Here is a 13,412-nt window from a genome sequence, read left to right as displayed (position 1 = left end):
GAAAACTTCTAAACTAATCAAAAAAGGCGGAAGGCGGGAGATCGGGGGACCCACCCGGAGCGCCGCCCAATAGAGAGGATGAGGGCAAATGAGAAGGCCAATCAGGAACGGCACAGGGGGCGGGCTTGCTCGGCGCGAAGTCTACCCGGGAATTCCGAAGGAGGGGTCGACGCTGCCCGCGCGCAGAGGCCGCGCCCCTCCCTGCCCCGGCTTCCTGGCTGTCAAACTGCTGCGGGAGCGGTTGCACTGGCCTTGGCAGAGAAGCCTGAAGGATACTGCCTGGAGCAGAGACCACTCCGAGACTGCACCACGCGGGTAGATCTGAAACTGCGCTGGTACCGGGACGTAAAGGGTCGTTTTGCCTTGCGGAATCTCAAGGAGCGCCTTCCTCTGTTTTATCCCACCCAGAGAAGCCAGGAGGTAAGGGGTTAAATTCATTTTGTTGAATCATTTAGGGGCCCGTTTGCACTGCCCTTTGGGGTGACAGTGAATTCACTTGGGTTCGAGCTGAGTGAGGGATTGGCCAGAAGAGCAGAGCGCGGTCTATTGGGAGGGGTGCTCTTATTTGGAGAAGCAAGTCTGACAGCAAGCTTCTCTTCTCCAGATTACACTGAGGTGATTCGTCCGTATTGCATACTCATGTTTGTAGAACAGAACCGCCCCCCGCTAAACACACACACACACATACACACACACCTCCAGTTTGCATTTTCCCAGGAACTGCCTAAGTATGATTCGTTGCCTTGCAGATTGGAGGCTTCCCGAGATGTTTCACTGCCTAAGAATACAGCTTAACTGAGGTGTCATTGGACGTGTTCCAGTTTTTGCATTGGGCCAGCACCTTCCGGGATTCTTTAGTAGCAAATCTGTTTAACAATCATCTTTACGTTGCGTTCAGGCTACTAGAGCTCTGAATTTTGACTACTAGAGTTGTGTACTCAAAGTTGAAATTACACAAAGCACAGCTCATTTGTTTCAGACTGATACATTAACTACAGCCAGGGATGCATGGCTGAGGAGTGGAAAAGGTGATGGCTTCCTGAAAGAAAGGTGGTGTGGTGGGGGCACCACCCATGCTACCCTGCTTCCAACTGCTACGCATAGGGGGTGGCAGAGGCGGTGATCTCTACACTTTCCATCCCCCCACCGGGGCTGGCTGCACCTATCGCTTGGGCTGCAGGGCCGACCTGTGTGATGTGGCCCTGCGGCCCCAGCAGGAACCCGGCCTCATCTCTGGAATCCATGCTGAGCTGCATGCTGAGCGCCGGGGTGATGACTGGAGGGTCAGTGTGGAAGACCACAGCAGCCAAGGTAAGCACTGAGTAAGGCAGCATTAAGCCTGGGCAGTTCCAGGTTGGAATAAGTAAGGGGATCTTCTGGGACCCTGTCATCTGCCTCCCAAAATCCCTATCAAGTTGGTTGGACAGTCATAGTCTAGTTCTTGAATTTCCATCAGAAGCATGCACTGTCAACTCTGCAGAATTTATTTGCTCTGTTTAGCTTACAAAAGGGTTTGGTAGGTCCAGGGCACAGGTCATCATCAGGGAAGAACCACAGTGGGGATGTTTTGGGGCCAAGCTTAGGCTTGACTCAGGTCTCATCTTGGCTGAGGTGTTCCTGTTAGGTAACTCATAATGATCTGAACATGTATCTTTCCTTTCGACTCAAGGAAGCCTCAGAAGGCCAGGGCTCAGTTGTGTTCTGCCACCACCTCCTGGTAAAACTTCAGGCCTGTCATTTTACTTCCCCGTCTTAGTTTCCTTTATATAACACAAAGTTTGGTAAAGTCTGTGCTGGGAGTGCTATAAACATTAGACTATAGTAGCCAACATTCATGTAGTGATTAGCTAGGTATCTTCTAAAGCACATTGGATGTAGTTGACACTAACACCCTCAATTAACAGCCGAGGAAAATGAGGCACAAACAGCTGGTAAGTGGCAGAGTCAGAATCTGAACCAGTCTGAGGCTATACTGAGTGAGCATGTGAGAACTGGACCTAAGCACTTTGGGAGGAGTTTCCAGGTAGGGAGATTACAGGTGGCGTCATTTGCCAAGGGGTTTAAAATGTGAGGGAGAATTTGACTTTCTTTCCCATGTCCCCCTGAAAAACCAAACAGGTCCATATTTGCCTACTCATGATTGGTCATTTCTGTTCTTGTCATTGTTTCATGCCCCACCATCAACAGGGACTTTGGTAAATAATGTCCGACTCCCACGGGGCCACAGGCTGGAGTTGAGTGATGGTGACCTCCTGACCTTTGGCCCTGAAGGGCCCTCTGGAACCAGCCCCTCGGAATTCTACTTCATGTTCCAACAAGTCCGGGTCAAACCTCAGGACTTTGCTGCTATTACAATCCCACGGTCTAGGGGAGAAGCCAAGGCTGGTTTCCTGCCAATGCTGCCTTCCCAGGGAGCCCCACAGCGGCCCCTCAGCACCCTCTCCCCTGCCCCTAAGGCCACACTGATCCTCAACTCCATCGGCAGCCTCAGCAAGCTCCAGCCCCAGCCCCTCACTTTCTCCCGGAGTGGGGGTGGGTCACAGACCCTGCCTGATCCTACTCCAGTTAGGGAAGTGGGTACCACGCCTGCCCCACCCCCAAGAAATCGGAGGAAATCTGCTCACCGAGTGTTGGCAGAATTGGATGATGAGGGTGAGGCTCCCGGGAACCCCCAACCAGTCCTCACAGAGCCCAGGAAGAAACTCCGTGTGGAGAAAACCTCACTGACACCCAGTGGGTAAGTGGCATCCTCACTGTGGGCCTACCCTCAGTATTTCACTGCCTTTTGATTCCTTTTTAGAGCCTTAGGCTGTGGAAACCCCTCTGCTTGGGAGGTGAACAGAAAGAATTGACATTAGAATGGCAGGAACTGGGTTAGCTCTGACATATAAATAAAAACAGGAGGAAGCAAGTTGGTATGTGGGGCATTGATTAAAACAACAGGAGTGCAGGGGAAAACAAAAAACAAAAAAACAACAAAAAAACCTTTGACCAAGGGTAGTAGTACACACCTGTAATCCCAGTTACTTGGGAGGCTGAGGCATGAGGATCAAGTTTCAGGCCAGCCTGGGCAATTTGACAAGAGCTAGTCTCAGAGAAAAATCCTGGTTGGTTTAGTGGTAGTACTTGCTTAGTATGTTTGTGGTCCTGGCCCCTACCCGCAGCACAATACATAAAATTAGGAACTCCTTGTCTACTGACATCCTTTTGTTTGGGATTGAACTTGGGGCCTCAAGCATGCTATACCCCAACCCTGAATCTTTTTGATTCATTTATTTTTGGTGCTAGGGTTTGAACCCAGGGACACTCTTACCACAAAGCCACATACCCAGCCCTCTTTATTTTGATGGAGGGTTTCACCAAATTGCCCAGGCTGGCCTGGAGCCTCCTGCTTCAGCCTCCTGAGTAACTGGGGATTACAGGTTTGCACCACCATAGCCCCCAAGTCCCTTTTTACATTGAGGACTTGAACTCCTTTCTTCTAGTGCTTAAAGGCAGGAAATTAAATTTCCAAGGCTCATATTATCTAGTGAGTCTTTCTAGACCACCCTACGGTTATCCAGGGCCAAGTTTTAGATTTTTGCTGCAGGTTTTCAGTCACTTCCTTTAGAAATCAAAGTGGCTGTCCTCGGAAGCACCCAGTGAGTGCCCCCATGATTCCCCCTGTAATTGGGGATAGGGAACCCTGTGCAGCCCTTTGTTACAGCCTGCCCCAAGAAGAGACAGTGGCCTGGGTTCAGTGTGATGGTTGTGACATCTGGTACCACGTGGCTTGTGTTGGCTGCAGCATCCAGGCTGCCAGGGAGGTCGATTTCCTATGCCCAGGGTGTTGTGTTGGGATCCAAACCTAACGCCCACCACCAAGGCACCAGAGGACAGAACTGGCACCTCCAATCCAGGATTGGACACAGTAGTATGCAAATGGATCCTAAGAAATGCTTCCCTTCTTTCCTTCCCTGCACAGGAGGGAATGACTACAAGGAGAGGTCCATTGCTATGGACACCAGTTCAGGGCCTGAAGCAGGCTTTCGTGGCCAAGGTGACAGAAAATTTCCTGCCAAAGTGCTGCCTCTACCAGAAGTTGCCAGTGAGCTGGAAATCCCCATTGTTACAAGCTGTAAGACCTTGTCATGGACACCAGAATATATTATCCAGCACACATCAACTGCAGAAGCTATGCCTGAGAAGTTGCCAGTGTCCTTGAATGGCATCACCCAACACTCTAGGAAAACCCAAAGGCACAGTCCCATCACCCCAGCCCCACCTGCCCCCACAATTTCCTTAAACTGCCTAGTCCTCTCACTGACTATAATCTCTAACCTGGCTTTTCAGAGCTTTGCTTTTATTTCCAAATAAAGAACATGCAGCTTCATTCACTCCTGGTTGTTTGTTCTTGTGGCTCTGATATTCTTTGCTTTCCAACTTTGGGAAGAATAGACTTGGTAAGGTCTTGGAGAACTAATTCAGATTTTTAGGGGAAGAAGGGAAGAGATAAATACAAACCTGCTCATTGGAAAGGTGTGAATATACAGGATAGCTAGAGATAGGAGACAGGAAAGAAAAGAGGAATGAAAGTTATAGGGAAAACATTCATTAAATTAAAGCCTATTTTTACAGGCTTCATCAGGGAAAAAGAAAAGCTGGTAAGCCAGCTGTAGCAGAAGTTGACTGGTCCAATGTGGATCAACCTCCTAATCCACATACCTATCATACATGTGATGGTGTAAGATGGGCCTTGCACCAAGCCAATCTATTGCTGGAATCGAGCCATACCATTCTGAAGACTGGTCTGATATTGCTAGAGCATTACATCCTTTCTATAGTTTGTACAAGAAAAGCCATACTTTAACCTATTCTATTGCAACCTGTATGTCTAACCACATCATTTAAAGACTCACCAAACTCATATATTTTGACTACATTAAGGAAACCATTCCAGAGCAAAGTCCCCTCAATTAACTAGTGGCAGTGGGGCTGGGGAGATAGCTCAGTCGGTAGAGTGCTTGCCTTGTAAGCACAAGGCCCTGGGTTCGATCCCCAGGACCCCCCCCAAAAAAAAACTAGTGGCAGGACCAGGAATAAGATCAATATCTAGCGAGTCACTAAGAAACAGTATGTGACAACTTAAGAGGAACCCAAATGGACTCTGGTACCAAGAAAATACAAGGGGAGTAGTGAGGGATGTAGCTCAGTGGTAGAGCGCTTGCCATGCATGCGTGAGGCACTGGGTTCAATCCTTGGCACCACATAAATACATAAAAGGTAAAGATATTGTGTCCATGTACAACTAAAAACAAAAAAATTAAAAAAGAAAAAATACAAGGGGGAGTTTCTGGTTGGGGTGACATGCAGTAGAAATAGTATCTGGAGGTTTGATTTCTTAGTATACAGTCACTGAGGATTTCCAGAGTAGCACAGGGAAAGTCACCAGTACCTGATAAGTACCAGGGTACATGGTAACTACCTCTGTGGTCATTCAACTTAAATACTTCAGGACACCAAGAACTAGCTTAAGCTTATAAGGACTCTACAAAAAAACTGGGGCTCCAATCTCAACTCTCTTAGGAATTGTGTGACTTAAGTTCATTTATTCTGGAGGTTAAACCCATGGGCACTTCCCCATTGAGCCAGTCCTTTTTTATTTTGAGACAGAGTCTTGCTAAGTTGCTGAGAGACCTGGAGCGACCCTGAGCAGCTGAACTGGCACCTCAGTTTCAGGGTCACAGGTATGAGAGCAGTTAGTATCTGACATTAGATTTCTCTATGCCCACTGCCCTTCAGTAACTAAAAGAGAATAAACCAAAGACAAAGTAAGTTATCTATCTACTGTGTCCCAGGCTTCTTTATTTAAAAACAAAGTATGAGTGATGTGGGGATTAAAATCAAGAGCATCAATGAACTTCACCTTCCCTCCAACCAGTTCCCCAATCTCCCTACCCCCACCCTTCGTGCTTCCAATTCCTTCCTAAGTGAATTAAGAACTTAATCCCAAAAGCCCTGGTCCAGACTCCAGGTTCTCTCCCTAGCTTCTCATCTTTCCTCTGCCCCCAGAGGACAGGCTCCTCAGTTTGAATGCATGGGAGAGCCCAGAGTGGTGACAGAGACAGAGGGAAAGGCTTCCCCCTCAGGAAAAGGGACTGGTGAGTAGAGTGTGGTGAAATGAGGGCCTCCGTAACCTGGGGTACCAAAATGGGGCCCTGGGGCCAGAGGAAAGGATACAGGTCCCCCTGAGAAAGGAGACGCTGCAGCCTCAAAATCCTCTCGTTGGGAATAGTCAATGCTTGATCGCTTGCCCTTCTGGCGCCGGTTACAGAACCACACTCGGACCACCTGGGAGTGGATGACATGGGAGAGTGACATTAGACCATAAGCTCCTGGAGGTGGGTCTGGCTCTGATCATTTTGCCCAAAGCCCAAGTGGCAGGAGAACAGCAGCCAGAGTTAGGGAAAAGGGAGTGGCAACTGGGGAAGGCAGAGAGATGGAGCAGACAGGGACAGGTGCACTCACGTCCTTCTCAAGCCCCAGCTGTTGGGCAATGTGGCTGATCTGCTGCAGTGTGGGTTTAGGGCACTGCAGGAACATGTTCTCCAGGTTGCCTCTCACTCGGTTCTCGATACTCGTTCTCTTTCTCTTCCGGGCCTGCAGGAGGGTCTCCGCTTTGCATATCTAGGCAGGTAGTGAAGGGGTGACAAGGTCATGCTTTAGACCTGCTAAGCAACAGCACCATACTGAGGGGTCAGCAACTTGAGAGGAGACAGAGACTGGAATTGTCCCCAGAACCAGAGGGTATGAAAAAGGAGCAACCTGGAAGGAAAGGTTTGGATCCCCCAACAGAACTGAGGGATTGATTATATTCCATCCCACTGAGAAGTGCTGCCCTGGACTGGGAAAGGAGTTGTAGCTCAATGGTAGAGTCTATGTGCCAGGCTCTGGATTCAATACCCAGCACTAAAGAGAGTGAAAGACAACTGCTGCCCCCATGTGGTAGAGCAAGAGCTGCAAGCCAGAGAGGGAAGCAATCAAGACTGGGCTGACTCAGCAGGTCCCAGTGCATCCTTCTCAACCTCACCTCCTGAAGATTCTCATTGTTGTCTGCTTCCTCCACCCACTTCTGCAGCAGGGGCCGCAGCTTGCACATGTTCTTGAAACTGAGCTGCAGAGCCTCAAAGCGGCAGATGGTCGTTTGGCTGAACACCTTCCCTGGGAGGGGCCAATTGAAATAGAAGCACATGAAGCAGCCTGCAGGATCCCTGGTAGTACCCTCAAGACCCAGGTGGTCCTCACAAGCTCCCAAACCAGGATCCAGCTTCTTCCCAGAGGCAGATCAAGTCCAAAGTGTCTTCTCCCTCTATCCCCCTACCCCTGGAGGAGAGTGGGGATAGGACCTGCCTTGATACCCTCCCCTCACTCCCTTGCTAGGAAAGAACTAAATTCAGGAGAGAGGTGGTCCCTGTGGGTCAAACAAGCTGAGGGGGACCCACCAAAGAGAACCCCCAGGGTGAGCCCCACATCAGCCTGGGTATATCCCAGGGTGATCCTCTTCTGCTTCAGCAACTTGGCAAATTCCTCTAGTTCTTTCTGCAGAGCTTGGATATCTTGGCACTGCATAAAAACATGGCAGAGGACTTGTAAGAACATAGACACATCCAAAACAAACAAACCACACACACACACACATCAGTTAACCTCCTTTTTCTATTTAGGGTTCAAGAATCTGACTGAGCATACTACAGAGATACAGCCACATCAATGTTCATAGCAGCTCAATTCACAATAGCCAAACTATGGAGCCAACCTAGATGTCCTTCAATTGATGAATAGATAAAGAGACTGTGGTATATATATATACAATGGAATATTACTCAGCTATAAAGAATAATAAAATTATGGCATTTGCAGGCAAATGGATGAAATTAGAGAATATCACGTTAAGTGAGATAAGCCAATCTCAAAGATCCAAAAGAGGAATGATCTCACTGATAAGTGGATGATGACACTTAATGGGGGGTGGGAGGGGGACAAGAATGGAGGAAGGAGGGACTATATAGAGGGAAAAGAGAGGTGGGAGGGGTGGGGGGGAAGGAAAAAAATAACGGAATGAATCAAACATCATTACTCTATGTAAATATATGAATATGCAAATGTATGCTGTGACTCCATGTACAAACCAAAACAACATGTATCCCATTTGTTTACAATAAAAATAAATTAAAAAAAATAAATTAATTAATTAATTAATTTTAAAAAAATGAGATGTCCACAGGAAGCCATGGACCTCAATGAACTCTGACAGCCCTAACCAGGAGCCAGGCCACCTGGATCTGTTCCTGCCTGGCTGGGTGGGGTGGGCTGTGTCCCAAGGAAGCTTTCTCCCAGCACCCTGAGATTCCCCCAAGCTTTGGGGGTACAGGGAGGGAATCACCCTTCTGTGAGGGAGGGAATGAGGCTGCACTCAAGCAGGAAGATCCTGAGGGTGACTCAGGCAAATGGAAGAGTTATCTTTGCGTTCATGATGTCAGTCACACCCGGAGCCAGAAGAATAATGCAACTAGACTGTGAGGCAAGCTGGCAGAAATGTGTTGGGGCCTGGGATTTAGATATATGGATGGTGGTGTCGAGGATATAACTCAGTGGTAGAGTGTTTGCCCAGCACGCACATGGCCCTGGGTTCCATCCCCAGCACGACAAAATAAAACAACAAGACTGGGCTTGGTGGTGGACACCTATAATCTCAGGGGCTCTGGAGGCGGAGGCAAGAGGATCACAAGTTTAAGTCCAGCATCAGAAACTTAGTGAGGCCTAAGCAACTCAGTGAGATTCTCTCTCTAAATAAAATATTAAAAAAAAAAAAAAAAAAAAAAGAATCTGACTGAGGCCCAAGGAATGGTCTGTGGAACTATCTCAGCCTCCCAAGATACTCACATAAAACCTCTGGAAATAGCTTATTTACACATGTATTGCTTCTCATGAGTCAAAACACTGCTCTTCTCCCAGAAACTGGCACATCTAGTAGATATTAAGCACCATGCAAGGGATGGAAAGAGAGGCCCTAGGATCCATGAGAATACCTGACAGGTTACGTAGTGAGCTCCTGCCTGCTAACTCAGTACTTAGGGCAGACTCTGACTCACGAATTACCCCCAGTTTGAGGAAGTTTTGAGAATAGAGAAATAGATGATGTCTGTATGAATCTAAGTTTAATATAGCCTCTCCAGCTTATTTCCAGGGACCCAAACTCGGACAAGGCATGTAGACACAAACAAACACACTACAAAAACTACAATAATTAGCCAGGCAAAGTAGCACACACCTGTAATGCCAGCAACTCAGGAGACTAGGGCAGGAGGATCCCAAGTTCAAGGCTAGCCTAGGCAAATTTGGCAAAATCCTGTCTCAAAATAAAAAAGGGCTAGGGATGTAGCTCAGTAGAGTGCCCTAGGTTCAATATCCAGTACTACAAAAATAAAGTTGTCAAAAAAGAAGTGCAGTAATTGCGGTGGTACCTGCCTATAATCCCAGCTACTCTGGAGGCCGAGGGAAGAGATCTCAAATAAATAAATAAATAAATAAATAAATAATAAATAAATAAATAAATAAAAATTAAAAGGCCTGGGGAATCATTGTGTACAACTATAATGCACCAATAAAATATGTGTAAAGAGAAAAAAAAAGGTGTGGGGATGTGATAATTCAGTGGTAGAGTCCCCCTGGATTTAATCCCCAGTTCCCCAGTACTGCAAACAACAAAGTATGAATAGCATTTTCTATATGTTTGATGATCAATCTTTTTAAAATGTCTGATTACCCTTAATTTTTACTTTATCTTTTTGTAATATAGAGGCACCCTCACTGATAAATTGAGAACGTCCTATAAACCAGTGGTTACACAATGTAGAAAAGAAGCCCTGACTTTATAAGCTCATATTCTAAAGTGGCAAAACAAATTACTATCTTGTATAGTAGATGTACCACAGAAACAAATCAAGTAGAGTACAGGAATGGATTAGAGCAAAATAGAAGAATAACTCTCTCTCCCCCCTTTTTTTTTTTTTCAGTGGCTGGGGATTGAACCCAGAACCTTGTGCATGCTAGGCAAGTGTTCTACCACTGAGCTACATACCCCCAGCCCTGGAGGAGAGCATTTTAAAATAAGAAAGTGATATTTGATGAGGTCAGAGGAAGAAGAGCTGGACAGATCCTGCAGATGTTATGTCAACTTTGGTTTACTGAGTAAAATGATCCAACTCTTCTCTGGGTATTTTAAAACTGACTCCAACTGATGTGTTGTCAACAGACTAGGTGGAAACAAGGGTATTAACTAGGAAAGCTATTGCTCTGATCCCAGTACAGACATTAGTGGCTGGAATCAGAAAATAGGACATGATTGAAGCAGGATGTACCTGGAAGGTAAAGATAGCATTGGTTCCTAAGGTGTGGAATGGGAAAAGAACCCAAATAGCTGGCTCTGGCCATGAGTAATTCTGATGGGGAGGGGCGATTTGGGCCAGCCCCAAAGAAGACAGAGAATGCAGTAGTCATCTGATGTCTAAATGGCATGTGAGCCTTGAGGGTGGGTGAGAGGAAGGAAGGGTAGATAGAACAGAAGTTGAAGTTTAAGGACTGAGCCCTGGGACACTCCAGCGAAGGGGCAGAGGAGCAATACACAGCCTTTGCAGTCCTGGGGTGTTTAATGAAAGTGTTTTCAAACAGACAAATTTTCATCCCCAACTTCTGCTCAGTCAGTGTCTTCTCAGCTTTTTCAAATCCTACTTTTGTGTTTGGAATGGGGTAAACCACAGTTCAAATCCTTGCTTCATTTAACAGTTAAGATCCGTGAAATAAGCTAATAATGCCTCCCTAGAAGTTAGGAGTTTCTATGACAGCTAATGAGATAATGATGTATAAACTGAGCACACAGTCAGGCACTTAGAAAGTGGGCCCCAATTGGCAGCCATTATTATTCAGCAATCACCTCCTGTAAAGAGACTGGGACTACTCGCTTGCACCTATATCCACTCACACCTTCTCTGAGGGCAAAGGCTTTGTACTTGTTCTCTAATAGCTTACACTTGTTGCTCTGGAGGACTGGAAGATACTTAGTCCCCAGGTGGGGCTGGAGGCCTTCATCCCCCTCAGCAAAAACTGCACACTTTTCAGAAAGGTCTGGAGATAACTTCTCCCATGATTTCATTTTCTTTACAACTTAAGGAACGGAGGCTGAAATTGATCAAATTAGTACTCCAGCTTCCTACAAGGGAACGACAAGGTGTGTGTTTAATATAATGGTGACTCATGGGCAGGAGGTAGAGGTCAAAGACAGACAGACCCTAAACTTGACTGGAGGTAAACCCTACTCCACAGGTCTACACACGGCCCAAACAGGACCTCCTATCAGAAACTAGTCACACCCTAGTCTTTCAGGAACAATAACCCTGGGATAAGCACTGTTTTTGCCTTCAGGCCATGCTCAACCCTAAGGCCAAGATCCTAGATTTGATAATGATCGAGCTTTCCAAAAGGGCTAAGGGTGAAAGAGTTCAAACCTACCCCAGGCCCAAGCCAGTGCTAGGCTGGTACTGAATGAGTGACCTGACCCTGGGCAGATAAGGGCCAAAGTTGAAGAAAGGGCCAGTCTGGTTCAGCTTCTGATTCTTCCCGGTAATTTCAACTTCCAGTTCTCATCTCCCTCCTAGGAGTGCCTGAAGTCATCACACCCCCCCTCCCCATGCCTATGGCAAGCAATCCTGCCTGCTCCCCTCAGGTCCCAGGTCTGGGCAGCTGCAGGTGACCACTTCCCCCTCATCTCTGCCCCCGCCAGCCCAGCCACTTCTGGGCAGCCAGTTCCCCGTGACATCTCACTCACCTCCTCAGGGTTTTGCTCCACCTTCTCCTTCTCCACTTTCACCACAGCAGGGTGGGCAAAGCAGGGCTCGGGGGAGGCCCCCTCAGAGTTGCTCTCCACCCCAGCTCCCACCTCGCTCTCAGGCTGAGAGGTCTCCAGGCCACTGTGGGGGACCAGGCCCATTCCAACCTGAGGTCCACAGTATGCCACCCCTCCGCAGAACTCATAGGGTGGAGGGCATGAGGGAATCCCCCACACCTCCGAACCTGGCCCAACCCCCGGCCCAATTCCAGGACCACCGGGAGGGCCTGGGAAGCTTAGCCAGGTCCGAGGGTCAATCCAGCCCGGCTCTGACCCTCCTGGCCCATCGCCCCCACCACCTGGAGGGGGCGAGAAGGCAAAGTCCGAAGCCAGGTGTCCGGCCATGGGTTGGAAGGGCACCCCAAGCCGGGGGCCTGAAGAAATAGTTCGCCAAGCAACTGCTCAACACCTCTCTCCCTCCCCAATCCCACCCACTAGCCTTGACCTCTGGCCCCGCCCCCCGGATGGGTGGAGGAGAGGGCGGTGGGGGTGGGAGAAACTGAGGCGAAGGACGTTTGCCTGATGGTGGCGTTGCTGTCTGTGGAAGGGGAAAGCTGGGGACCTCCAACTGGGCACCCCTCCAGGACCTTAGAACAGGACCCCTGGGGACCTTCCCCTTCAACTCCCTAGCAGCTGCCGGGCCTTTTCTCAGGCCCTGTACATCTCAGAGATGTCTGGGATCCCCTCTTCCACATTCTTCACAAAGCAGGTGCTTGACGTCCTCTCCATAGACCCCTGGCACTGTCCCCTCATTGGGGTTCACCCAGTCGCACTCTGAGCTCTTCAAGCACTTATTGAACATGAATATGCCAAGTACTTCTGGGGCCACCCTCTACTTATGAAAAACCACAACCACAAACACACTGGCCAGCTGTTCTTCTCTAGCTTTCCTACCCCCGTTCAGAAACCCAGTCCTTCCTTTCTAGATACTGGCCAAATCCAGTTACCCTGCAGGCTCAGATGCCTGCCACCAATCTACCCAGTCTGCACGTTCCACACTGTCTCCAGAGGCAGATTGCCAGACAAGGCAATTCCATACCGAGGTGGCTCCAGTGTCTCCTCACCTAACAGGCTCACTGATTATTTCCCCCAAACACACACACTTCCCCTTATAGGAACCAGGCTCTGGGTTGACTGAACCTAAGTTTGCAACCCACGTCCAGATGGAGAGAACTGACAACCCCGTCACAGGCTCCCCAGTGAAACACCTGAACATCAGGCCTCCAACCCCTCCCTGTCAGAGACTGAGACATTTAATACCACAGCAGGCCCAATTCTCCCTCCCCCACTTCCCCATCCTAGTTCCTGGGTGGAGAAAACCAAGGGGGTGGCGGGTATGTGGAGAAAAAAATATCTGACTTCAGGTTCAAAGAGGCCTGGGAGGCACTGGGGGAAGGGGGCAGGACAATGGCCTTGGCTGTACAATCCCAGTCCCCAGAGGGGGCAGCTCTAACCCTAAACAAGTGCTCAAACCTTGAATGGACCAGGA

At 48.5% G+C, this 13,412-nt stretch overlaps 2 protein-coding genes across 3 annotated transcripts; one reads left to right on the top strand and one right to left on the bottom strand.

Annotated features, from left to right (window-relative positions):
- The first annotated feature begins 69 nt into the window (after nt 1–69).
- Nucleotides 70–4,376, top strand: TCF19 (transcription factor 19). Of its 2 annotated transcripts, XM_079147295.1 has the most exons (4): nt 70–420; nt 750–1,311; nt 2,188–2,737; nt 3,965–4,376. In XM_079147295.1, exons 2-4 carry the CDS (start codon nt 1,074–1,076, stop codon nt 3,972–3,974), a joined length of 798 nt encoding a protein of 265 aa, XP_079003421.1. In that variant the 5' UTR covers nt 70–420; nt 750–1,073; the 3' UTR covers nt 3,975–4,376. The 2 variants fall into 2 exon arrangements, with proteins under 2 accessions (XP_079003421.1, XP_079003422.1); XM_079147296.1 differs by lacking the exons at nt 70–420; nt 3,965–4,376 and adding an exon at nt 3,611–3,924 and having other exon boundaries at nt 1,052–1,311.
- A 1,570-nt stretch (nt 4,377–5,946) lies between these two features.
- Nucleotides 5,947–12,285, bottom strand: POU5F1 (POU class 5 homeobox 1). Its single transcript, XM_079147508.1, has 5 exons — nt 11,864–12,285; nt 7,482–7,602; nt 7,070–7,200; nt 6,508–6,666; nt 5,947–6,330 (listed from the first exon to the last, which is right to left on the bottom strand). Exons 1-5 carry the CDS (start codon nt 12,266–12,268, stop codon nt 6,064–6,066), a joined length of 1,083 nt encoding a protein of 360 aa, XP_079003634.1. The 5' UTR covers nt 12,269–12,285; the 3' UTR covers nt 5,947–6,063.
- Nucleotides 12,286–13,412: the final 1,127 nt, after the last annotated feature.

Source organism: Sciurus vulgaris (genome assembly GCF_902686455.1).
Source record: "Sciurus vulgaris genome assembly, chromosome: 7".
Taxonomy (NCBI): domain Eukaryota; kingdom Metazoa; phylum Chordata; class Mammalia; order Rodentia; family Sciuridae; genus Sciurus; species Sciurus vulgaris.
The sequence above is the reverse complement of the archived record's forward strand: the minus strand, read 5'-3'. Positions and strand labels throughout refer to the sequence as shown.

Excerpts from the sequence above, each read along its gene's own strand:
- TCF19 (XM_079147296.1), top strand. The coding sequence starts at position 1,074 with ATGCTACCCTGCTTCCAACTGCTACGCATAGGGGGTGGCAGAGGCGGT. Across the intron at positions 1,312-2,187 it reads GGAAGACCACAGCAGCCAAG|GGACTTTGGTAAATAATGTC; the intron begins GTAAGCACTGAG and ends CACCATCAACAG. Across the intron at positions 2,738-3,610 it reads ACCTCACTGACACCCAGTGG|AAATCAAAGTGGCTGTCCTC; the intron begins GTAAGTGGCATC and ends CACTTCCTTTAG.
- POU5F1 (XM_079147508.1), bottom strand. The coding sequence starts at position 12,268 with ATGGCCGGACACCTGGCTTCGGACTTTGCCTTCTCGCCCCCTCCAGGT. Across the intron at positions 7,201-7,481 it reads CACCCTGGGGGTTCTCTTTG|GGAAGGTGTTCAGCCAAACG; the intron begins GTGGGTCCCCCT and ends GGCCCCTCCCAG. Across the intron at positions 6,667-7,069 it reads ACAATGAGAATCTTCAGGAG|ATATGCAAAGCGGAGACCCT; the intron begins GTGAGGTTGAGA and ends CTACCTGCCTAG.